The sequence below is a fragment of the Lepidochelys olivacea genome (genome assembly GCF_965140295.1).
Source record: "Lepidochelys olivacea isolate rLepOli2 genome assembly, chromosome: 3".
In the NCBI taxonomy this organism is placed as follows: Eukaryota; Metazoa; Chordata; order Testudines; family Cheloniidae; genus Lepidochelys; species Lepidochelys olivacea.
In genome coordinates, this window is record NC_140413.1 from 8,362,775 (window position 1) to 8,388,470 (window position 25,696).

At 43.7% G+C, this 25,696-nt stretch overlaps 1 protein-coding gene across 11 annotated transcripts in view; it reads left to right on the forward strand.

The window, feature by feature from the left end:
- The window catches only part of HMBOX1 (homeobox containing 1), a 142,508-nt gene that overhangs the window by 68,189 nt on the left and 48,623 nt on the right, over positions 1 to 25,696 (forward strand). For all 11 annotated transcript variants that reach the window (XM_084623911.1, XM_084623908.1, XM_084623914.1 and 8 more), the window contains 2 exons: positions 15,977 to 16,456; positions 18,515 to 18,600. In XM_084623911.1, coding sequence (XP_084480037.1) covers positions 15,977 to 16,456; positions 18,515 to 18,600 — 566 coding nt within the window. The remainder of the gene's footprint in view (positions 1 to 15,976; positions 16,457 to 18,514; positions 18,601 to 25,696) is intronic.

A 25,696-nucleotide genomic window follows, 5' to 3' on the forward strand; every position in this document is an offset into this window, starting at 1 on the left:
ACTCATTTGTGATTTTAATACAGAACTTCTTTAATATGATCCAACAAAAATGATTAGGGGACTGGAACACATGAGTTATGAGGAGAGGCTGAGGGAACTGGGAATGTTTAGTCTACGGAAGAGAAGAATGAGGGGGGATTTGATAGCTGCTTTCAACTACCTGAAAGGGGGTTCCAAAGAGGATGGTTCTAGACTGTTCTCAGTGGTAGCAGATGACAGAACAAGGAGTAATGGTCTCAAGTTGCAGTGGGGGAGGTTTAGATTGGATATTAGGAAAAGCTTTTTCACTAGGAGGGTGGTGAAACACTGGAATGCGTTACCTAGGGAGGTGGTAGAATCTCCTTCCTTAGAGGTTTTTAAGGTCAGGCTTGACAAAGCCCTGGCTGGGATGATTTAATTGGGGATTGGGCCTGCTTCGAGCAGGGGGTTGGACTAGATGACCTCCTGAGGTCCCTTCCAACCCTGATATTCTATGATTCTATGAGACTAGAGGGTTGAAGCCTTTTCTTGATGACTGGGGGCATATATAAAAATGTCTTAGGAGAAAAACATTTTATACAGTATAAGCTGGGTATAATGTACAACGTGTATATATGAAGAGGCTAAAACATTGACAACCTGGATGGCTGAGGGCAGAATAGACTTCCGCGTCAGAGAGTGATTGAAATCCAGCCTGAATTGGTTATGACATTAAATTATCAGCTCGGCCAGTTAGCTTGTGTGAAATTAGTTGTTTGGTCTCAGTCAAACCAGACAAATAAACTGCATAGAAAGCACCCCCACAACTGGTGGAAAGTGATACTCTTGCTGGTGGTCTCAGCAGAGGGGCCATTAGATTCAAGGGCAACTTAACTGCATGTTATGGGGGCAGCGTGAGGGAAGCTTGCACAGCTGCTGTGGGCACTGTACCTGTTTTGTGACTAGAGAAATACAATTTCCAAGGCTGTATGGTCAGCGTTTCTCATCACCACAAAATTCACAAACACAAAATAAAAACTCTGTGATTAAGAAGTTTGTCAGCAACAAACTGCAAGCAACGCTGTGTTGATTTAAACCTCTCTCTAGTTACCGTTTATCTAGCTTCGTGCCGGATAGACATTATCCAGAGAATACTGTTACCATTTTTATGGTTGAAAGGGTCATAACTCACTGTTAAATGTAATTTTAAAGAGGGAAGGCAAATCGTATGTTAAAGTCAAGGGAGAAGGTCGTATTTAGTGGCACCCGAAAAACAGTAATCTGTTGCAAATGATCTTTTTATAAAACAAAATTAGGAGTGTAGATGACATGCTTAATGGGATGAAGAATAATGCTATTACCTGCGACAGCAGTTTATACTGTGCATTGCAGATGTGCATCTGAACACGTCTGCATCTGGCAGGTCACAATTGACATGAGTTTATTAGAATTGTGATTCAAAAATCATCCAAGGTTAGGATCTGGTTCTCGACATTTTGACTTCAGCCCATGTCTAGATGTCTACACATCATATCAAATGTTTGTAGTGCTTTGCGTCAAAAAGCGCAGCCATTTCTGCAGTCTCATGAGTCTTGCAGAGCTTGTGGGCTAGAGCAATGCATTTTAATGGAGATTTCCAGACCCAGAGGACCTGCAGAAAGAAATCTCTTCGGTGATGGTCAGTATACATCGCATCCAGGTACAGCATGCAGGATAGAGAAACATGACCACTTGTGGCCATTAAGGAGCCCAAAACTTCTCTCAAAAATAGGGATATTAGCCCTGATTCCCATTTGAATTAATTAAATTCCATTAGACGTATCTGTGACCAGGGTCCAAGCGGGGCCACACTGAGATTGCTCAATCAGGGCAAACTGCAAAGAATGGGGCAGACAATCTCCAAAACTGGTGGTCATTCTAATACTTAAATTCACCAAGCCAGCAACAAAACAGCTTCTACAATACCTTACTGGTTACCCAGAAACCCAGTTCCCTTAAAGCACTCCAGCCTTGGGCTTCCACCCAGACAGCCAAGTCAAATATGAGGAGGAGGATTACTGAAAATCTTGTTCTTTATATAAAAAGTTCTACCAATCCCAAAGGATCGGACACATTACCCACCAGGTCAATTATTTCATATCTTACCCAAGTACACGCTTACAGCCAATTCTTATTAACTAAACTAAAAATTTTTTAAAAAGAAAAGGGAGAGAGTATTGGTTAAAAGATCATTATACATACAGATACGAATAAAGTTCTTCGGTCAGTTTCATAGTAGAGATGATAAGCTTCTGAGTTGCAAAAAGTTCTTTCAAAATTAGTTCCATAGGTTATAGACCAGTGTCCAATATCAGAGTGACCCAGACTGGACCTGGGGACCTCAGTCTTGTGACTCAAACTTCTCCTGACGAAGCTTTTGCAGATCTGAGATACAGGAGTTCTTTTTATAGTTCACGGGCAGCCTCTTGACAGCATGCAGTCCTTGGATGGAGCATTGTGGCTTTGAAGTAGAATCACCTATTTTCTTTATACACAGGTAATTAGTTGCATTCATCAGCATACAGTAATTATCCATTAAGCAGTTCATAGACAGTTTACTACAAACTTCAGAGAGAAATGAAGTTTCAACGGGTAGTGATCAATGGCTCTATGTCTAGTTGGCAGCCGGTGTCAAGTGGAGTGCCCCAAGGGTCGGTCCTGGGGCCGGTTTTATTCAATATCTTCATAAATGATCTGGAGGATGGTGTGGATTGCACTCTCAGCAAATTTGCGGATGATACTAAACTGGGAGGAGTGGTAGATACGCTGGAGGGGAGGGATAGGATACAGAAGGACCTAGACCAATTGGAAGATTGGGCCAAAAGGAATCTGATGAGGTTCAATAAGGATAAGTGCAGGGTCCTGCACTTAGGACGGAAGAACCCAATGCACAGCTACAGACTAGGGACCGAATGGCTAGGCAGCAGTTCTGCGGAAAAGGACCTAGGGGTGACAGTGGACGAGAAGCTGGATATGAGTCAGCAGTGTGCCCTTGTTGCCAAGAAGGCCAATGGCATTTTGGGCTGTATAAGTAGGGGCATAGCGAGCAGATCGAGGGACGTGATCGTTCCCCTCTATTCGACATTGGTGAGGCCTCATCTGGAGTACTGTGTCCAGTTTTGGGCCCCACACTTCAAGAAGGATGTGAATAAATTGGAGAGAGTCCAGCGAAGGGCAACAAAAATGATTAGGGGACTGGAACACATGACTTATGAGGAGAGGCTGAGGGAGCTGGGATTGTTTAGCCTGCAGAAGAGAAGAATGAGGGGGGATTTGATAGCTGCTTTCAACTACCTGAAAGGGGGTTCCAAAGAGGATGGCTCTAGACTGTTCTCAATGGTAGCAGATGACAGAACGAGGAGTAATGGTCTCAAGTTGCAGTGGGGGAGGTTTAGATTGGATATTAGGAAAAACTTTTTCACTAAGAGGGTGGTGAAACACTGGAATGAGTTACCTAGGGAGGTGGTAGAATCTCCTTCCTTAGAGGTTTTTAAGGTCAGGCTTGACAAAGCCCTGGCTGGGATGATTTAACTGGGAATTGGTCCTGCTTTGAGCAGGGGGTTGGACTAGATGACCTTCTGGGGTCCCTTCCAACCCTGATATTCTATGATTCTATGAAATATAGACAATGATATTATTACACCCAAGTTTCATCTAAATGTTAATATTGCCTTTTGATTTCTGAATAATAGAGATAGCAACAGACAGGAACCGTCTGTTGACAGGGTTAACATCTAGCAAGATATAAATAAACACAATTACTATTACCCCATATTCTCTAACAATTCAGGTTGCATTTCAAAGCTGTAGTTTATCTAACATGAAATGGCTCTAAATACCATTCACATACTTTTCTAATATGTCTCTAAAGGTTGAATTTAGGTCGTTTAACCTGCTAGTTTCTTAACCCTTTCTGGCTCAATGTCACAGTATCATGCAATTTCAAAAGGACATGAAGTTCTTATTCTGTTGCTGCCCTACACTTGTTTTTTAGGGTTGCTCTGAGCTGTTAAACATCTGCTGCATTCTGCCATTTAGAACTTCAGTGGTGGATAGAGATATTCCTCTGTCCACGTGGGCAAAGTCCTGCTCCTTGGTGGGGCACATTCATGAAGAACATAAGAATGGCCGTACTGGGTCAGACCAATGGTCCGTCTAGCCCAGTATCCTGTCTTCCGGCCATGGCCAATGCCAGGTGCTTCAGAGGGAATGAACAGAACAGGTAATCATCAAGTGATCCATCCCCTGTTCTCCATTCCTAGGTTCTGGCAAACAGAGGCTAGGGACTCTTCAGAGCATGGTTTTGCATCCCTGCCCATCCTGGCTAATAGCCATTGATGGACCTATCCTCCATGAAGTTATCTAGTTCTTTTTTTTAACCCTATTATAGTCTTGGCCTTCACATCGTCCTCTGGCAAAGAGTTCCACTGTGTGTTGTGTGAAGAAATACTGCCTTTTGTTTGTTTTAAACCTGCTGCCTATTAATTTCATTTGGTGATCCCTAGTTCTTGTGTTATAAGGAGGAGTAAATAACACTTGCTTAAATACCATCTCCACACCAGTCATGATTTTATAGACCTCTATCATATCCCCCTTTAGTCGTCTCTTTTCCAAGCTGAAAAGTCAGTCTTATTATTCTCTCCTCATATGGAAATTGTTCCATATGCCTAATCATTTTTGTTGCCCTTTTCTGTACCTTTTCAAATTCCAATCTATCATTTTTGAGATGGGGCAACCACATCTGCATGCAGTATTCAAGAAGTGGGGGTACCATAGGTTTAGATAGAGGCAATATGATATTTTCTGTCTTATTAGCTATCCCTTTCTTAATGATTCCCAACATTCTGTTCGCTTTTTTGACTGTCGCTGCACATGGAGTGGATGTTTTCAGAGAACTAGCCACAATGACTCCCAAGATCTTTCTTGAGTGGTAACAGCTAATTTAGACTCCATCATTTTATATGTAGAGTTGGGATTATGTTTTCCAATGTACATTATTTTGCATTTATCAGCATTTAATTTCATCTGCCGTTTTCTTGCCCAGTTTTGTGAAGTCTCTTTGTAACTCTTCACAGATTGCTTTGGACTTAACTATCTTGCGTAGTTTTGTATCATCTGCAAATTTTGCCACCTTGCTGTTTACCCCCTTTTCCAGATCATTTATGAATATATTGAACAGTTCTGGTAACAGTACAGACCCCTGGGGGACACCACTATATACCTCTCTCCATTCGGAAAACTGACCATTTATTCCTAGCCTTTGTTTCCTATCTTTTAACCAGTTATTGATCCATGAGAGGACCTTCCCTCTTATCCATGACAGCTTACTTTGCTTAAGAGGTTTTGGTGAGGGACTCTGTCGAAGGCTTTCTGAAAATCTAAGTACACTATATGCACTGGATCCCCTTTGTCCACAAGCCTGTTGACCCCCTCCAAGAATTCTAATAGATTGGTGAGGCATGATTTCCCTTTCGAAAAACTATGTTGACTCTTCCCCAATAAATTGTGTTAATCTAAGTGTCTGATAATTCTGTTCTTTACTATAGTTTCAACCAATTTGCCTGGTACTGAAGTTAGACTTACCGGCCTGTAATTGCAGGGATCACCTCTGGACCCATTTTAAAAATCAGTGTTGTATTAGCTATCCTCCAGTCATCTGGTACAGAAGCTGATTTAAATGATAAGTTACATACCATAGTTAGTAGTTTTATAATTTTACGTTTGAATTCCTTCAGAACTCTCAGGTGAATCCTGTCTGGTCTTGGTGACTTCTTACTGTTTGTTTGTTCCAAAACCTCCTCTAATGACTCCTCAACCTGGACAGTTCCTCACATTTGTCACCTAAAATGAATGGCTCAGATTGGGGAATCTCCCTCACATCCTCAGCCATGAAGACCAGTGCAAAGAATTCATTTAGTTTCTCCGCAACGGCCTTATCGTCCTTGAGTGCTCTTTTAGCATCTCAATTGTCCAGTGACCGCACTGGTTGTTTAGCAGGCTTCTTGCTTCTCATTTATCTTACTTTTTGAGTCTTTGGCTAGCTGTTCTTCAAAATGTGTTTGTGCCTTTCTAATTGTATTTTTACATTTCACTTGCCAGCGTTTATGTGCCTTTCTATTTTCCTCAATAGGATTTCACTTCCACTTTCTAAATAATATCTTTTTGCCTCTAATTGCTTCTTTTACTTTATTGTTCAGACATGGTGGTACTTTTTTGTCGTCTTAGTATGTTTTTTAATTTGGGGTATACATTTAAGTTGAGCTCCTATTACGTTGTCTTTAAAAAGTTTCCATACAGGTTGCAGGGATTTCACTTTTGGCACTGTACCTTTCAATTTCTGTTTACCTAACTTTCTCATTTTTGTGTATTCCCCCTTTCTGAAATTAAATGCTACCATGGTGGGCTGCTTTGGTGTTTCCCCACAATAGGAATGTTAAATTTAATTATGTTATGGTCACTATTACCAAGCGATTCAGCTATATTCACCTCTTGGACCAGATCCTGTTCTCCACTTAGGACTAAGTCAAGAATTGTCTCTCCTCTTGTGAGTTCCAGAACTAGCTGCTCCAAGAAGCAGTCATTTAAGCTGTCAAGAAACTTTATTTCTGCATCCTGTCCTGAGGTGACACGTACCAAGTCAATGTGGGGATAGTTGAAATTCCCCATTATTGTTGAGTTGTTTATTTTTATAGCCGCTCTAATCTCCCTGAGCATTTCACTGTCACTAGCAGCATCCTGGTCAGGTGGTTGGTAGCATATCCCAATTGCTATATTCTTATTATGCAAGTATGGAATTACTATCCATAGAGATTCTCTGGTACAGTTTGGATCATTTAAGATTTTTGCTTCATTTGACTCTTTCTTTCACAGATAGTGCCCCCTCCCCCACCAGCACGACCTGTTCTGTCCTTTCGATATAGTTTATACCCTGGTATTACTGTGTCCCATTGATTATCCTCATTTAATACGAGGTACTGTAGTTCACCCATCTTATTATTTAGACTTTTAGCATTTGTATGTAAGCACTTAAGTCACTTTTAGCTGTCTGCCATTACATGATGTAATTCAATGGGGCTCTTTTTCATTTGACTGTTTCTCGTCAGCTACTACCCATATTTTATCATCCTCCATCCTCTTTTGTTCCTAGGATATAGAGAATCTCCATTAACAGATCCTCCCCTAAGGGGTGTCGGTGTTGGCTTTCCCCCAGCCCTTAATTTAAAAATTGCTCTGCAACCTTTAAGTTTGTGCCAGTAGTCCAGTTCTATTTTGGTTTAGGTGGAGCCCATCCTTCCTGTATAGGCTCACTCTTTCCCAAAAGGTTCCCTAGTTCCTAATAAATCTAAACCCCTCCTCCTCACAATATCATCTCATCCATGCATTGAGACCCTGCAGCTCTTCAGGGGCAGGGAAATGTTATGTTTAGAATTGCAGTTTCATCTGTTGGGGCATGGAAGTGGGGGCTGTTGTATTGATTTAGATGGAATATATGGGCCAAAGGTATTAACATAACCCTGTCACTGTCCAACATTAAACAGTGTTAAATGAGGTCCAGGACTTGGTATATAGAGACCTCAGCCTGCATAGCACTCTGGCAAACACACCATTAAAAATCCTCTTAAGCTTTTGTTAAAGGTACAGAAAAGATAAAACAAAGCATGTGAAATGTAAAGTATTAAATAAAGCTTTCATTTTACCAACAGGACTTGTTTCCTTTCCCTTCAGCTGGAGAGACTTTTTAAAAGCAACACCCCCTTCACCCCTCACCCCACCCTGGTTGATTGACAGTCTACTAGATGGTATCAAAGATGATTGTAAGTGTCCTTGTGGGAAAAATAGATGTCCAGTCTTAGAAGGAAAAGTCTGCTTGTCTAGAAGTCTTAGGTGGTATTAAGAATGGTAATAACTCATCCCAGATGATATTTGGGATCTAGTTGGATCTGGTAGGGGTAGTGATGTCATTTTGATCTCTCTCTCTGGCCCATGCTGGCCAGGACATTTCTTAGGAACAGGATGATGTCAGGCCCAGAGTCCCAGGAAACAGTAAGGGTGGCAGCCACGCTGGTGAAGCTTGCTCCAGTAGCCTCTGTTCTTTTAGTCTCTTTTTTCTTCTCCATACTGTCCCTACCAAATCTTTCTTTTAAGGACCCAAAAAGGGAATGATGGGTGAAATAGCCCATCCCCTCATTATCTTGCCTACCAATTAGGCCTAATATCTAACATGCCAATTTTCATTCATTAACTTTCAGCTTCATCTCTCCTGTTTTTAACAAGCATAACAAACACAGTCCTTGAATCATATTAACTTGGCCTTTTTTTCCTGACTCATTTAGTTATTCCATCTGTTTTGTATTTTTCCCCATCCACGTTTGTTGTTACAGATTATATAACATCTTATAAACGTTGACATACTCCTTACAGCTGCGCTCACAATTCAGGTATATTTGTAGGCCAAATTGTCACAACAGGACAGGGTTACCTGGATCTGGCCAGGCATTCCACCTCCTCAGTCAGCAGAGGCTAGAGTCCCAGCTGCCTGGCAGTGTGCTTCTCTCAGGCAAAGTTAATTCTGGGGGGGCCCACACTCAGTCTACTGGTCCCTCGAGAAGGTTTCCAACCTGTAAAGGGGAAGAATTTAAAACTACAGAGAAGGTTAAGACCCACAGGTTTGGGAAGGAAGGCAGAGAGGGTATAGAGAGCAGTCATCGCACCAACACAGCCCGAATTCATGGCGTGGCTTTGGCAGGACTGGGCCCGAGAGAACGATGCTGCAGAGGTGGCACTTCTTCCTTCTGCACTTTTCTGGTTGGGATAAGGTAAGAATGGCCATACTGGGTCAGATGAAAGGTCCATCTAGTCCAGTGTCCTGTCTTCTGACAGTGGCTGGTGCCTGATGCTTCAAAGGGAATGAACAGAACAGGGCTATTCATCAAGTAATCCATCCTCTATTGTCCAGTCCCAGCTTCTGGCAGTGAGAAGCCTAGGTGCACCTAGACCAGGCGTTCTCAAACTTCAGTGCACCGCAACCCCCTTCTGACAACAACAATTACTACACAACACCTGGAGGGGGGACTGAAACCTAAGTCTGCCCGAGCCCCGCTGCCCCAGGTGGACTAAAGCTGAAGCCCAAGGGCTTCAGCCCCAAGCCAGGGCCCTGTAATCTGAGCCCCACCACCCAGGGCGGGAAGCCCTTGGTCTTTGGTTTCAGACCCTGGGCAGCATGGCTCGGGCTTCGGCCACAGCATGTGTAACTCCAGCCTTGGTGACCCCATTAAAATGTAGTCCCAAGCCACTTTGGGGTCACGACCCACAGTTAGAGAAGCGCTGACCTAGAGCATGGGTTTTGTCCCAGACCATCTTGGCTAATAGCCAAGGCTAATTGGATCTACCCTCTATTAACTTATCTAATTCCTTTTTGAACCCAGTTATATTTTTGGCCTTCACAACATTCCCTGGCAATGAGTTCCACAATTCATTATGGATTGTATGAAGATGTACTTTGTTTGTTATACCAATAAAATAAAAACCAGTAGGATCTTAAAGGGGAAAAGCCAAATGCCACATTTATTGTGAACACAGAAAGAATCATAGTAAGCAGTTAGTTATAGCTATAACATTCCATTCAATTTCATATTTATTCACACATTCATTCATACACACCCACACAGGTTCTGTAAGGTTGTTATCATAGTTACCAGCCTTAGAGTTGCTCATGCCAAGCCATTGGCCAGGTGGCCTGAACAGGAGGAGGGAGCAGGGCCTTCTCAGATGCACATCTGATGCTCCTGGAAGTTGGTTTGCAGGATCAGACCCCAAAGTGCTCACTTTCTAGAGTCCATTTTTATAGGAATTTCTTCCTATGCCAGTCTATGGGAATTGCTTCATCATGCTGTTGCTGAATCAATCAGCAGATGGCACATTCCTGAGTGCTCCATGCTGCCAGATGTTATCTTGTTCTTTGGTTCTCTCATCTTGAGGCTGTTCGGTGGATTGCAGGCTGCCCTCCAGAGGTCCTCTGGTTATTTCCACTTGATGCCTTCTTCAACCGATGGACACTGGATTCTTAAGCTGGCACCTCCCTGATCATTCAGTTATTATCCACACCAAGCATCCATCCTCTATCTCTATTTTAATCACAATTGTTAAAGCAAGATGAATATAACAAAAGGGCGGGGAGTCTCTGGGTGCTTTTTCTGTTGTTACAGAGTATTGCTTTGAGTCTCTCTGTGTGAATAGTTGTTACGAAGAATTGCTTTGAGAACAGTCTGTCTTAGAAAACACAATTATCAGCTTGCAAGTTTCACACATAGAGGGAGAGAAACAGTACCAAAAACCAAGAGACCTCTTAATTAGTAATACCCTGGAATTTAAACTATGGGGAATCAAACTCATTTGTGATTTTAATATGATCCAACATTTTAAACCTGCTGTCGATTAATTTCATTGTGCGACCCCTGTTCTTGTGGCATAATTAAACAAGTCCCAACGAGCAGCAGTAGCTATGTTGGTGGGAGAGCGTCTCCTGCCAACAGTGCTGTCCACACCAGCACTTCTGTCGGTGTAACTTAAGTCAATCAGGAGTGGGTTTGTTTCCCCCACACACACAGACAGACAATTTTACCAACAGACAATTTTACCAACAAAAGTGCTAGTGTAGATATAGCTAGTAGTAAAAACAACAAGGAGTCTGGTAGCACCTTAAAGACTAATAGATTTATTTGGGCATAAGCTTTTGTGGGTAAAACACCCACTTCAGATGCATGGAGAGGTGGGTTTTTTACCCTCTGTAACTGGGTGCAGACTCACTGGCAGCGCCTCCTTCTGGTCATCTCAGGGAATTAGTGTTCCAGCCTCCAGAGCGCTCTCTTCAGGCCAGTGTCTCGCCTTGCTGCTGGCTCCCGTGTCCCTCCCAGGACCCTGGTGCCCCTTTCACTGGGTGCTGCCCCCTGGCAGTACCCCACAGTTCTGGGTCTCCCCCTCCCAGGGGAACCCCTCACCCACTATCCCTACCTTGCCTCAGTCATAGGCTCCTGCCAGTCACCAGCTAGCCCCCGCCCCTTGGGGCAGATTGCAGTATGAGCCACTCATCACAGGCAAGGTTGGGTTTGGAGCCGCTGCCTCGGTCTAACCTTGGGCTGTCCCCTGCAACCCCAGTACCTGTTGGGCCTAATGCTAGGCTGCAGTCTGGGGCTTTCCTGGCTGGAGCTCCTCAGGCCCTTCCCCAGCCCTGCTCCAATCTAGGTCCCTGCAGCCAGGTCCCTCCCTCTCAGAAGCTAGCGAGAGTGTGCGCTTCTGCGCCTGGCTTTTATAAGGCCCACTGGGTCTGTTTGGGGCGTGGCCCCCAGCTGCGGCTGCTCTGCCAATCAGCCCAGCTCTTCCCCTGCCCCAGCCCTCTCCCAGGGCTATCTTAAACCCCTCTGGGCCCAAGCGGGTGTCCACCCCGCTCCACCCACAAAAGCTTATGCCAAAATAAATCTGTTAGTCTTAAAGGTGCCACCAGACTCCTATGTGGGGATAAAGTACTAGAGAATGTCCATTAATTAATTGAGGTGGATGAAATTAATTATTCTAAAGTGGCTGGGTTGCTTCACTCCTTTGTAAATTGGTCTTTAACAAGGAAAGTGAAAAAGGAGGCATGAAGAACTAGAAAGTAACTGAGACCTGGTTAAAATAACTGTACTATCAACTCAGTGTAGTTATTCTTTAAAATGCCGTGGATGCTTGGTAACATTGAACATGTTCTAGTGTTGCCAACTCTTGTGACTTTTATTGTGGGTCTCACGTTATGTGGTATTTTTCTTGAAGTCCCAGCTCTCGCATTTGGATATGCGAGAAGCTCATCTTTCATTTAAAAACAAAATCAAGTTTTTTGTAGTCCTCATCATTGAGTAGAAAGTCTTGAAAACGTGACCTGCCATTCAAAATCCACAAAGCAAATAAGTCTTTCACATATATTATTTAAAAAAAACCTCTTGGCTCGTGGTTTTTGGGTGTCTGACTCACAATTTAAAGCATGTGAGCTTATGCTTAAGACAATTAACTAACAAATTTGCAGAATTGTTGATGGTCCTTTTTGAGAAGTGATGGAGAGCTGGGAAAGGAAAACTGGATAAACCAAAAGCCGATTCGCCACAAAAGCCTGCAAGGAGCCAGTGTTTCTCTTGCCTGACATTGTGCCAGTCTTCGGGTGTGTCTACATTGGAGCTGGAAGATGTAAATTCCAGCTCGAGGAAACATACCCACACTAGCTCTGATTGAGGAAGGGCGCTCAAAACAGAAGTGCAGTCGGAGGGGCTGGCCGTGTTGAGTATGTTCCTAGCATCTCGGAAGGGATTGTACTTAAGGTGTCTAGCCCCTCCCACTGCTTGTGCGACTGCAGCTACACTTCTAGTTTCACCGGGCTAGCTCAGTCAAAGCTAGTGCGGGTACATGTCCTCAAGCTGGAATTCCTGCTGGAGCAGGAAGGTGTAGACATACCCTCAGTTCACCCACGCTAGCTCTGCTTGACCTAGCATGCTAAAAATATCACTGTACCTGAGGTAGCACGGACAGTGTCGGGGGGGGCCCAACCTATTACCCATGCTACCCTAACTACACTGCTATTTTTAGCATGCTGCCTCGAGTAGAACTACCACAGGTACCTCTGCTCAGGCTGGGAATCATACCTCCCAGGAAAAGGTAGATGTACCCTAAGTGTCTAATTTGAATCTGCTGCCTTTCTTTGCATTAGAACAACCCTCCCTGCCCTCAGTCAGAAATTGGAGGTCAGACTAAAGAGAGGAAAATACAATCTAAAAACAAATAAAAGGTTGTGAATTAAATCCTCTCAAATGAGGATTTACTATGGAAAAGCGCCACACCTTTTAAAATTATGTTTTGGGGTCAGAGCCACATCTGGAAGCGAGCTTAAAGAGCACATTAAGGCCCCAGTCCTGCCAGAGCCTATGAGGTCACTGGGGCTCTGTGTGGGTGTAATGCATTTTAGGATCCTGGCCTAAATCTGTAGACGTTATTAAACTGGAAAGTGATGTGAACCCCAGGGTTGGTAGGTACGTGATACAATACTTAGGCCAGGTCTATATTAAAAACTTAGTTCAACCCAGCTATGTCTCTCAGGGGTGTGAAAAATCCATCCCCTTGAGGGATGTAGTTAAATCCCCAGCGTAGATAAGATTAGGTCAACAGAAGAATTCTCTTGTCAACCTAGCTACTGCATCTCAGGGAGGCGGATTAACTATAGTGACAGGAGAAACTTTCCATCCCTGTAGTGAGTGTCTGCACTGAAGCTCTAGAGCAGCACAGCGGCAGCTGCACCACGGTAGCGGTTTAAGTGTAGACACAGCCATAGTGTGTGTTCTTAAGATGGGTTAGCTAACCTTCAGTAGCTGACTCCAGTTAAAATGGCAATGAAGACATGGCAATTTCGGTTAGCAGCTTGAATTAAAGCTTGGGGCTGAATTCAAGTTGCTAACCCAAGTTAAAATTGGCGTTGCTATGTTTTCACTGCTATTTTTAACTTGGATTAGCAAATCTGAGTTAAGAACCCACCTTTGTTTTGCAGGATAGACAAATGACTGGACAACCACTGGAACACTGTGTACCATTCAGGGCACCTTGGTAATAGAAAGACAAACAAACTGAAGGGAATTCAGAGAAGGATATTCCCTACATTATATATAATTTCATTTTCCCTCAGGACTAAGCTAAATGATCTGGGAGCTGGCTTCCATCTCTTAATTGTTTGCAATTCCATTCAGTTATTAGATTTCTACACTGGCTGTTACTCTCTGCTTATAGTGGGCTAAGTTGGGAGCCAGTTTTTTTGTTTTTTTTTAATTTAAAATAATCCTTATTGGAGAAATTAATACTAATCAGCCATAAAAATCAGACTCTCATGAGAGTGATACACTGCCAGTGGCAGAAGGAGAGCCGCGTTGGGGGCATGACTTCAGTCTGATCCCACCCTCGCAGCTAGGGTCCCCTGGAGGGGGCATGAGTCCCTGTGAATCCTCCTCCCCCTACCCACCCACCTCTCCACCGGTGGCAGCAGCAGTGCAGAGCGGTTGCGAGGATGTACACACTTGTGGACTTCAGAAGAAAAATGTGCATTCGTTCATTAAATCATTTTTTAAGAATGCAGCTGTAGCCGCTTCTACAGTTGTGAGAAGCAAACCAGTGAAAGGGACTGAGTACATATAACAGTGCAGGACTGGAGGTGGGAGGTTCTGCTTCAGTGCCCCTCCCTCTCTACCCTGGGATTCCATCGACAAGGGTAAAACCCTTTTTAAAGGGACCCCTGCACCCTGTATCAGCATCATGGTACGGCAGCGTAGCTCTAGCGTGGCCCATCTCTCTCCCCGCAGGTCACAGAGCTCCAGCTTGGGGTGTGAGTGCCTGGAAAGGACCCCCCTTTACCCACACCAACACCAGTAGTAGTCAGGACTGGGAACTGCCATACCACTGCAGCTTCTGTGTGCCTTTGGCCCAGCACAGAGAAAGACATAAACACCGAGTTCATTAGGGATGCAGGGTTGTTGGGGCAGGCAGCCCCACTCCTATAAAGGTTTGGGATTCTCATTGGGGCCCCATTCCCCCACTGGTTTCAGTATGTTGTCAGCTCTCTCTCCCACCACTGCCATGCTTGGGATTCCAGGTGGGCTCCAATGAGCTTCAGAGAGTTTGCCATTGCTTCTCCCCTCACACCCTTGTGTAGGACCACAGGAAGGGAAGAATGCCCCATAATTTTTTCCCCACTCTCATGCTGACCTCCAGCCGCGATCTCCAAGATCTTCTGATGGCTGAAAGAAGGGCCCCTGCTTCCTGCAGACTTTAGAAGAGCTATTATGAGGGAACTTGAGGGGAGAAAGATTAAGGGGTCGTATGGCCATTTCCCATGGATCTGCTGAGGCCTGCCAGGAAGGGGGAGTGCCCAGCAAGCCTCAGGATATTGTCCACCATTATGCAAAGTTTAGGAGGAAAAAGGTTCTTTTGACAAGCCTCCCTAGTGATTACACATGAGATCTCCCTTGGCAAAGAACAAGGCTGGGGCCTTATTTCTTTAAATGAAAGAGCTCAGGTCTCTAACAGTAATTAGACATGCTGCACTCTGCTTGTCAGGTCTGGTGATCTGGTGATCCATGGCAACATTCCAGATTCAAAAGTTAACAGCTTCTGAAATCAAACTTCAATCAACGTTGGTGCTGCAAGGCACTAGATTTCAGTTAGGGAAGTTCAAGAAACTGGGTTGTAGCTCTCTCCTTCCTTCAAAAAAGTTAAGACTATTTGAACTCTTCACACTTCTGACATTAGGGAATCATAAAACTCATTAACCCTTTTCTGCATCCCTGAATATTTTTAGAAAAATTGTACCTCTGGCCCAGCTCTAACCTGCGAGTTTTGAGGCCAATGGGTAGAACCCTGCAAATCTGGATATCCACTTTATATCCACGGACCATGTTTGCGGATCAGATGTGCATACAAATTTTGTATCCACACAGGGCTCTACCAATGGGACTTTCCTGGTGGATTTGGGGGTTGGGCAAAATTGGGCATATAACGGAATCTCAGTTGCAGCCTTAATTATGGAGCAACTGTTGTCATTCCATAAGGCATGTTTATTGAAGATAAGAGAGTAGAAAAGGGAGCTGGGGATGGGAAAGTAATCAAAAGGTATGTTGGGCGAGATTTGAAGTAAGAGAGTGAGGTATTCTCTGAAAACTATGCAAAGTTATTCTTTACCAGAAGCAAACAAACAATGAACCTGAAGTTAATGGGAGCTTTGCCATCGAGTTCAATGAGTGAGAGGGATTCCACCCATTGGGCCGGCTTGCCCTCTCACTTATATGATTTACACTGGTGTAAATGAGACCAGAATCAGGCCTATTGTCCTCTGTTAAGTGCCATACCTGAGATGCTGTACATGTCCCATAGTGAGCTTTTGCACTAAATTGTTTGCTTTCACATTTCACCTTATTTTTAGTCTGCTGGAAACCATGTCTCACTACACAGATGAACCCAGATTTACTATAGAGCAGATAGACCTGCTTCAGCGCCTGAGACGTACTGGAATGACCAGACACGAAATCCTCCACGCCTTGGAAACCTTGGACCGTCTCGATCAAGAGCATAGTGACAAGTTTGGAAGAAGGTCTAGCTATGCAGGTGGTTCCTACGGCAACAGTACCAACAATATCCCAGCATCTTCCTCTACAGCCACAGCTTCTACGCAGACCCAGCACTCTGGGATGTCCCCATCGCCTAGCAACAGTTACGACACCTCCCCACAGCCTTGCACTACTAATCAGAACGGGAGGGAGAGTAACGAGAGGTTGTCGGCTTTCAATGGGAAGATGTCGCCCACACGCTATCCACTTGCGAACAGCTTGGCTCAAAGATCGTACAGTTTTGAAGCCTCTGAAGAGGACTTGGATGTAGATGACAAAGTGGAAGAATTGATGAGGTTAGTAAAACTTGTAGATGGTTCAGTAAATCAGCCTGACGAACCCTCTAAGAAGAGAGCTGCATCTCGGGTGGAGCGGGGCGGGAGGGTTACTTTAGTTTTTATATGTATTGTCGATAGTGTGAGGGGTGCCTTAGATAATTATCCGCATGTTTGTCCCCCATTGGCCACCCTCCCCTTCGAAGCCCTGTGCACATTTGTCCTGGGCTATGTCACGGATCCCTCTTCAGTCTTAGTTTTTTCCAAAGCCTGGATTGAGTTCCTTATCTCAGTGCACTGTTTCCATCCTCACCACATTCAAATCCCTTGGAAACAGCCCTCTTCTCCCATGAGATTCTCCACCACGGGCTCATGTCAGTCCAATGCCTTCTCTTTCCCAACGTTGTATGGGAGAAGAGGGAAACAGCTCTGTTAATGCCTTCTTCACGGACTTAATATATCATGTCTTATCTGCCTTTTGGATAATAAGCTCCTTGTGGCAGGACTGCCTCTGTTTGTGTGTTATGTAGGGCCAAGAATGACAGCATTGAAATAAAAACAATTATGAAAAGGCAGGTATCATCTATGGAGAACTTATAGTCAAGATCAGTGGTCATCTTTTTTCCTGTTGAGGGGCTTCTTCCTTGTTAGGCAGGATACCCCTTCCATTTAGCAATATGGGAAAGGTTAGGGTGGTTGTTGCTCCAAAATTAAGAATCCATGATCTTAATAGTGTATAAGACGAGAGATGGAAGATTAGCTCAAGCAAGAGGCAGAATGAGTGATGAAATGTAGCATGTCTTTTAAATTCAGTTGGGGGGGGGTGTTGTATTTTATGATTTATTTGTTGTTGCTGCTGCTTTTCGTCGTCGTTTTGGAGTGTTATGTTTTCTCATGTATACTTGGCAAATATTGGACTGGGGCTTGCAGACCCCTGGAGGACATGCCTTTTAAGGAGGGACTGAATGAAGGTGTGGTGGCTGGGTCAAGGAGACTCAGAAATGGGTGGGGAGAACCACAAAGGTGGTGAGTCATGCTGCTTGGGCTCAGCATAGTGGGGAATCTGAAAGAGTTGAGGGTAGCAGTAGGCAGGCGCTCCTTTCGCTGAAATCTACCTGTTGTCGGATTGGGAGTTCATGAGCATGATGCCCCAGATAGTGTTTGGTGCTTGTTCCTGTTGAAATGTCCCATGTTTTCTTGTGTGGAGGGTGCGGGTTGGGCGTAGAAGAGATGACGAACCTGCAGTATTTGTGTTTCACTCACACTTTCCAAACTTGAGGCTGGTCACATTACAATTTTGATCACCGAACCCTGCTCAGAAAAAGTCAAAGAAAAAATGTGTTCCCCAGGAATAAACCCGACCTGATTTTAAAAGCCCAACAAAACGGATTCTGAATTTCACAGGTGCAGGCGTTTGTTTACTGCAGTTTAAGCTTGCTGCATATTACAGCCCCTAAGAAACCAATAAATTCTTTTTCTTTTAGCATAATTATTCAGTCCCTTCTGAACCATCTCTCCACATTTTTTAAAAATAATCCTTCCAGAAAAACTAGGGATATAACGATGACGGGTATTCTTTCATTCAGTGCACCCACACACCAGGCTTTTGGGGGCGAGGGAGGTTGTTGGGGTGGAGGTTGCGAAATCTCTTTTCCTTCCTTCAGCCCCGTTGTTTGAAATGTTTGAGAGGGCTTGTCGATATCCTCATTTGTGGAGCTAACCATGCAGACCCTGCTATCTTTTATTTTTTGTGCTTCATTTTACGACTGAGTTTTAATGCAGGTGTGAGAGATTTATTCATCCCTGTGTAATGAAACTTTGTACATTCCATATGGCAGCCCTACACCTAGTATGTATTATATAGGCTATGAGTCATCCATCCGCCTGCTGGGATGATTTGATCAAACATGACACTCATTAAAAGAAGTGTCCACTGGTGAGCTATTTTGACTGTTCTCCCCCCCACCCCCCGCCGCACAGAGGCCCCCACCCCTTAAGCAAAGGAAACGAAACCATTTTACATCTTCAGAGTGCCCTTTGGTCTGTCTGTCTCTCTTGTTTTTTGTTTTGTTTTGGTAGGAGGGACAGCAGCGTGATAAAGGAGGAAATCAAAGCCTTTCTTGCCAATCGGAGGATTTCTCAAGCAGTTGTTGCACAGGTAACAGGTAAGAGCTTGAAGAGCCCTTTATTCATTTTGAGTCCTGTGTCTAGCCTCCTGTGTGTGCCTGTGCAGATGTTGGATTATTGCTCAGCTTTCTGCATTGCAGTGCAGATCTGTCAGCTTAGTCATGATAATGTATGCCTTTGATTTAAGACCCATTGTCCCACACATCATAGAACTTCCCCAGTGAATCACTTTTTGTGTGTGTGTGTGTGGCTTTTGCTAGCAAATTTTATTTTACAGCATTGCAATAAGCGCAGAGTTCCTATATTAAAACTAAAACAGTTTTCTTTAATTCTGAAGTTACACTATTACGTGTGGCAAATGTATATACACAAATATATATCTGGGAATGTATCCATAGCTGGCATCAATACACTTAGCATACTGATTGTGAGAGTTTGTCCACTTGTCCTTGAGTCGCAAATAATAATAAAAGGCAGATGTGAGGGGTGAGGGAATGGCCATATTATCTGTAACCTTGTTTCAAAGGGGAAAGTACCGTATTTCTTCCCCTTTCCCTCTTTTTCTCCATTGGCATTAGGGATGAGTGAGCAGACTCCAGTAAAGCTATTTAGACCTTCACACAACATGCTGTTTGCAAAGCACTTTACAAATGTGGATTAATTCTTTGCAGAGAGGTTTAAGTGGCTTGGCCAAGGCCATCCAGAGAGTTTGGTAGCAGAATCAGGAGTACAACTGGAGACAAAACAACTTACTCTTCCTGACCTTTATTTATTTATTTTTAGACCCACGCCTGAATAGAAGTCTTGAAATAGTCAGATAGTTAAGAAAGAAAATGTGACTATAAGTGCCAAACTCTTGTGAGAGGAGAAGTTCTAGAGAATTGCCTTGTAGGAAATGATCCTGCACCGATGGGAAGATGGCCTGGATGGTGTTCTAGCTCTTTTCCATCTCTCCCCACATGTGAAGAGAGAGTGAACAAATGCTTGGGAAGTGTGCAACCTCTTCCGGTGTACCCACTCTCAGTTTACAAAGGCAGATGCTGTGAGCAAAGGAAAAGAAACAAGACGCATTCCTTGGATCTTTCCAAAATTAGGGTTATTTCTGGCCCTCTTGTTATAAATCCCAATTTGACCAAAAAAGACTACCTCATGGATGAACCCCTCCCCTAAAGCTTTGCCTGCAGGTGTTGCCAGTCGGTTAGGCCTTTAAAGAAAATGCTGATGTGGACAGTGCAGCTCTATTGAAGGACGTTGCTTCAGGATTCCAGGTGTAAACTTTTAACTCCCCCTGTCTCTCCTAAAAAAGGCATTCTTCAATTGGGTTGTTAGGGACGAGCACGTGAGTGAGTGACTGTTGACTGCATGGTAGCTAAAGTGGTGTATATGTCAATTTCAAATCACAGATCTTGAACTAGATCTTCAGCTCATGTAAATCAGCGTAGCTGGTGTAAATTGATTTGCACTAGCTGAGGATATGATTCTTTATCTCCTTCTACTTGCCAGCCAGAGGCCCCCTTTTTTTTCTTCCCCATCTCTTCACATAATTTTACCATTCTTGATGCGAGAGCCTTCTCTGCTCAATCTTCTGCCATTTGGGACTACTTTCTTGTCTCCCTCCATCCCATTTAAAATCTCCTCTGAAAACCTCTTTTTCCCTTTCCTAATCTTACCTCCACTGCAGCAACTTGTAAGACCCCCTATAGGTCTAGAACCCAGGTCTGTTGAGCTGCCATGCTGCTGACATCTCCATGATGCTACTCAGCAGCAGCTGTAACCCGCTTCTGTTCTATGGCCCAACATCCTGCTGTGGACACAGACTATGGGAAGCTCCGTCTCAAGGGGTCTGACAAGCAGCAGCCTCATGGTTCCTCACTGGCTCCCCACTCTATACAGACCCAAGGGGCATTCCAGGAAGTGTCCAGACGACAGTGTGGATCTTCTGTAGTTGCCATAATCATTTCTGCTCCCTGCTCTGACCTTGACTTGCCTTGGACTTTGCCTCCTCACCTGGACCCTGAAACTTCACTTGGACTCTGACCTTTGGTTTTGACCCTGCCATGGAACCTGACTGCAAATTCCTCCACTTCTTCCAGCCTTAGATTTGCTCTGACCCTTGGTCCCAGCTCTCCTTGTTGGGATCCTGTTTAATTTTTGTGAAGTGTTTTGGGATAGAGTTCGTACAAAAGGCACCATACCAAAAAAAATACACTCTTTACTATGCATCTGCAGTAGCACGCTATGACTTTTTCCTTTTTATTTCTCCATTGCTGGTGAGGGGGATGGTGGGAAAAGGAGGGGAGAGAAAAAATATCTAATTGTAGCTGAATGTTGAATTCTGTAGCTGAGGTAGTACAATGTAGGCCTTTCAGTCTGAACCATATTCCCCCTACTTAGTTTTGTTTTTTGTTTTGTTTTTTAATGACCATAAATTTATGAAGTGATCAAATAATAAAACTGACATGGAGTAGTAAATGAGGAAGGCACACAGTGAAGTCGTCTGTAGTGTCAGAAGAGAACAGTGTGAAAAATGGCAAAGGAAATTATGAAATGGTGACCAGAAAATAAAGAAACGATTGATAAGGAGAAAAACCCATCAGAGCATTTACTAGCGCTCGTACTAAATACAGAAGCTGCTTTTTATAGCAACTTTCTTTAATGGTTTCTGTAATAAGATAAACAAGAAGCTCTTGGGTTGGGAGCTGTATAAATAATCTTCTACTGATAAGAAAAATGACAGTATAAACAGGAGCTAATAATAGTTCCTGCTGAATTTCCCATCTTGTTGTTTGAAACTCCTTTAACATAGTTGCAGCTTTACTCCCTTCAAGGATAGGTTTTCAACATTGCATGCGGTGAGTGAGATGCCAAATCCCCCTTAACAATAACAGAGAGTGGCATGTCTTAATCGGTTGTGATAAAAACTGAAAATTTGCCTCTGAACCAAGTGGTTATAGGTACTAGGGCAGCATTTCTCAAACTGGGGGTCCCAACCCGAAAAGGGGTCACAAGACTATTGTAGGGGGGTTGTGAGAGCAGCAGCTGCTGGCCGGGCACCCAGCTCTGAAGGCAGCACTGCTGCCATTAGCAGTACAGAAGTCAGGATGGCATGGTATGGGAAGGTTGTCACAGCCTGAAATATTTTCAAAGGGGGTCCCAGCAAAAAAAAGTTTGAGATCCCTTGCAGTAGGGCAAAGAGTGTTTTTCTGTGCTTACTAAAGGAAGCTGCCAAGTAATTTAGGACCCTGATGTAGGGTTTGAATTTGGGGTGTTTTGAGGGTGGGGCAGAGTTTAAGTGTAGGTTTTTGAAACCTAATACCTGCATTATTTATATATTTAATGGGGGCCATAAAAGTATCTGAGCACCTCACAGATTATTGATGTATTTGTGCTCACAACACCCCTGAGGCAGGGTACTGCTCATTGTATAGATGGGGAACTGTGGGACAGAGAGGCTAAGTAACTTATCCAATGTCACATAGGAAATCTGTGGCAGAGCAGGGACTTGAACCCAGGCCTCCTGGGTCCTAGGCTAGTGGCCTAGCTATCCTCTCTCTTAGAACATCAGTTCATATGTTTCAAAAATACATAACGACAGGGTTTTTTCTAACATGTTTGTCAACAATCATTCTGTTCATTCTACTTGTATGGCTCATCCCTGTCCCACCCTTTCTCTGTCTTGACTATTTAGACAATAAGCTCCTGAGAACAGAACCATCTCCTATGGTATGTACAGAACCTAGCACAAATAATAATCATCCATGCAGTGTTGGAAAGCCAAACACAGCAACATGGAATAGTGCACAAAGCAAAACCCAGTATGAAGAAAATGAAACTGACTAGAGTAGTTCCATTGTCACACTGAATGGAATTCAAAAAGTTATCGACCAGCATAAATGATGAGAAACAGTTTTTTAAAATATTTGGTGTTGGTGGTGACACAGGTGAGGATTTATTTTAACACGATTTTGATCTTTGCACCTTTCCTCCAAACAAACCTTGCTAACGTACAAAGTTGATCGATGTTCTTTGCGGGCACATATTGTACAAATCCAGGATTCGTTGTTATAAACACGAGAATGAAGGCATAAAATCAGTCAGTTCTCCTCCAAAACCAGTGCTTAACTTGTGCCTGGGCTTGCCAGAGCTGAGCCCCGGCACCTCTGGGCTTGGCAGTTCATAGCCCCGGCACCTCTGGGCTTGCTGTCAGTTATGAAAGTAAAAAAATTGCTTGAGTCTCGGCACCTAATTGCTTGAGCCCCAGCTCTTTCATTACAGATTAAGCACTGTCCAAATCCCATACTTTCCAGGTGCTTCTATATACTTTTTTGCAAGAGACATTAAAAAAAATAAAAATTGCAGCCACAGAGGATGAACGCACCCATCTGTGAGAGGAAGGGGAAAACCAGTGATTAGGGGTTTGTGTGAGCAGCAGTCTCCAGGGTTGTGAGCAGGTATGCGCTGAACACACTGGAGTAGCGAGCCTCTGTGCCTGCCTTCTCCTGGTGTTGGTTTTTACTGCCTCTTTGGCATGTGGGAGGTAAATTTTCTTCCAAATCATCTGCTCGGGGGGACGTGGCCCAAGGAGCAGTGCAGTCTGAGGAAATATCTCTGGGTTATCATCATCTGTGAACCGGAACCTGCCATGGGGAGTGTGTCTGAGAAAAGACCTGGCAGAAAGAAAGGACAGAGGCAAAATGGGAGCATGGAGAGAAGCAGGAAGAGGGACAGAATTGCAGGCATTTGACAAATATTCATTAAAATGTCAAACTTATCAGAATTTGCCCTGGTTCTTTTGTGACTGCCTCTCCCCCCTGCATTTTCTATGACAAAGCTGGGTGCCGTCATCGTGATGTACAGTATTTCTGGCTTGTTGGCCCAGAGACCAACGGACCTCGATCTTCCTCGTGATCCGTGAGTCAGTCTGAGAGTTTTTTTTCCAGACAGCCGGATATTAGATGCTCCAGATAATTACCTTCGTGAATTTGCTTTTGGCAGCGTTTTTTTCCTGCCAGTGTAATTTCCTGAAATAGCAGGATTAGAAGCTATGTTACTGGATGGTACTGGTGTTGGATTGAGAAGCATCCCTTTCCCAGTGCTCTGGTGAGTCCACTTATAAAACCAAACTTTTAGGAACTAGAAACTGTATCACAATCAAATAATCTTTTTTGTTATTTGTTTTTGCTACAAGGACATCATTAAAAATAAATAACAGAAGGATGGAGTTGTGGTTAAGGCCCTATATTGGGACTCAAAAGATCTAGGTTCAGTTCCTGGCTCTGTCACTCACGTGTGTGATGTTGGGAAAGTCACACGCTCCCTGCCTCAGTTTCCCAACTGTAAAATGAGTATAATAATACGTGTCTATATAGGCTGCAAGGTCTCTGAGGCAGAAATCATCTCTTGCTTTGTGTACTATGTACAGTGTTGGGGCCTCTAGACTGGATCATGATCCAAATAATAAAAAATTGTGTATTTCACAGAGGAAATAATTCCCAGTAGTCTTAGCTAGCATTTCATAAATACAAAGTATTATTTAATTTGCATTAGCATCCAAAATGTGCTAGCATTTTTCTAACAGTGGAAACTACAATATTTGCCCCAGAGAGTATCCGAACTGAACTGACAAAGATAGATGAAGAGTTGGGGAGGAAAGTGATCACAAGAAGTTTGAAAGTGATGCGGTAGAGAAAGAGGAACCAATGGAGAACTCTAAAAAGTTGACTGATCAAAACAGTGAGCGAGGAAGATGACCTCAGCAGCTGCATTTTGTATGGGCTGGAGGTGGGAGGGTTGGGGGTGATGTGGGTGTTGGAGAAACCACAGAGACTGAGATATGAGGCCTGAACAAGAATTTTAGCTGTGTGGACAGAGAGAAAAGGATCTGATTCTCAACAGGAGTGATTACCTGGAGTTAGTCTATTGATATAGACGAGATGCAGCCCACAACATTCTGAAGTGCAGGTCATGGGATGCAGTAGTCATTACAGAGCATGTCATGTTGGAACCTGCAGTAGTGTGCATAGAATTTGTAGAAGAGCACTGTTCTAATCTGTGCATGTCAATGTCCTGTACAAAGGTCCGTTTTACAGAAAGGGGTTGACTGCGGAGTGATGTACCAAAGACCACAGTGAGTCAGCAGTGAAGCTGGGAATAGAACCCCAATGTCATGGCTCTCACTCCTTTGCTTCAACCACTGGACCAAGTTACCATTAACGTTTGCAAGCAGCACAAGTGTATTAGGTAGCTGCAATCTGTACTATTTTATACAAAACAAGTGTAGCAAGTTGCCGGTGCAGCCTCTCTGGCAAAGAGTGGATGCCCCAATATATTATTATGAAAATATGTTCTGCATCCATAACTTTAGTATTTGATACTTTGCTTTTATATCCTACTTTGTTACCAAAGAACTGTACACACAATATTTTTATTACATAATTAAAGGTAGACCACGGTACTTAGAAACCAGGTAATAAACTAATGCTACCCTCACCCATCAACAGACAAAACTCATCCAGCTGAAAAACCATAACTGAGAGGCCAAACACTTAAGGCATGTAGTTCTGTGCTCAAAAAGTGTCCTGATGTGGACTGTGATGGAACACCAAAGGACACAGGTTTCAGAACCAAGTCCCTTTACTGAGCACATGCTTCCAGTTGACATGATTTCAACCCCGGGGATGACTAAGTGGGAGGGCCTCAGCTGTTTGCACCATCTTTGATAGATAGGGCAGAGGCAGTCCCTGAAAGAGATTGGTTTGGGATCTACAATAAAAGCATACAGTCCTGCCTGCAGCAAGCCAGTCAGAATATACTCATGGAGCCTTCAAGTCTCATGCATCCTTGCACGAGGATTTCTGTTGAACACAAAAGTTCCTGTTTAAAAAAAACCAAACCCACCCTTTTCCTGCAGGACAAATGACATTTTAGTAGCTCCAGAATTCTATAAAATGCAGGCTAGTTAGGAACATAACTATGATTTTTGAAAACCTAGTTGGAGTTAACCCATATGAATTAGACTCTCCTGAGATTTTGAATCGTTCTGAAATGTTATTAGCATCTTTGTTTAACTCAAAAATACATGTTAGGAAAAAATCCCTTATTAGAGAAAATGTAAAACTTCTGGAGCCTATTTCT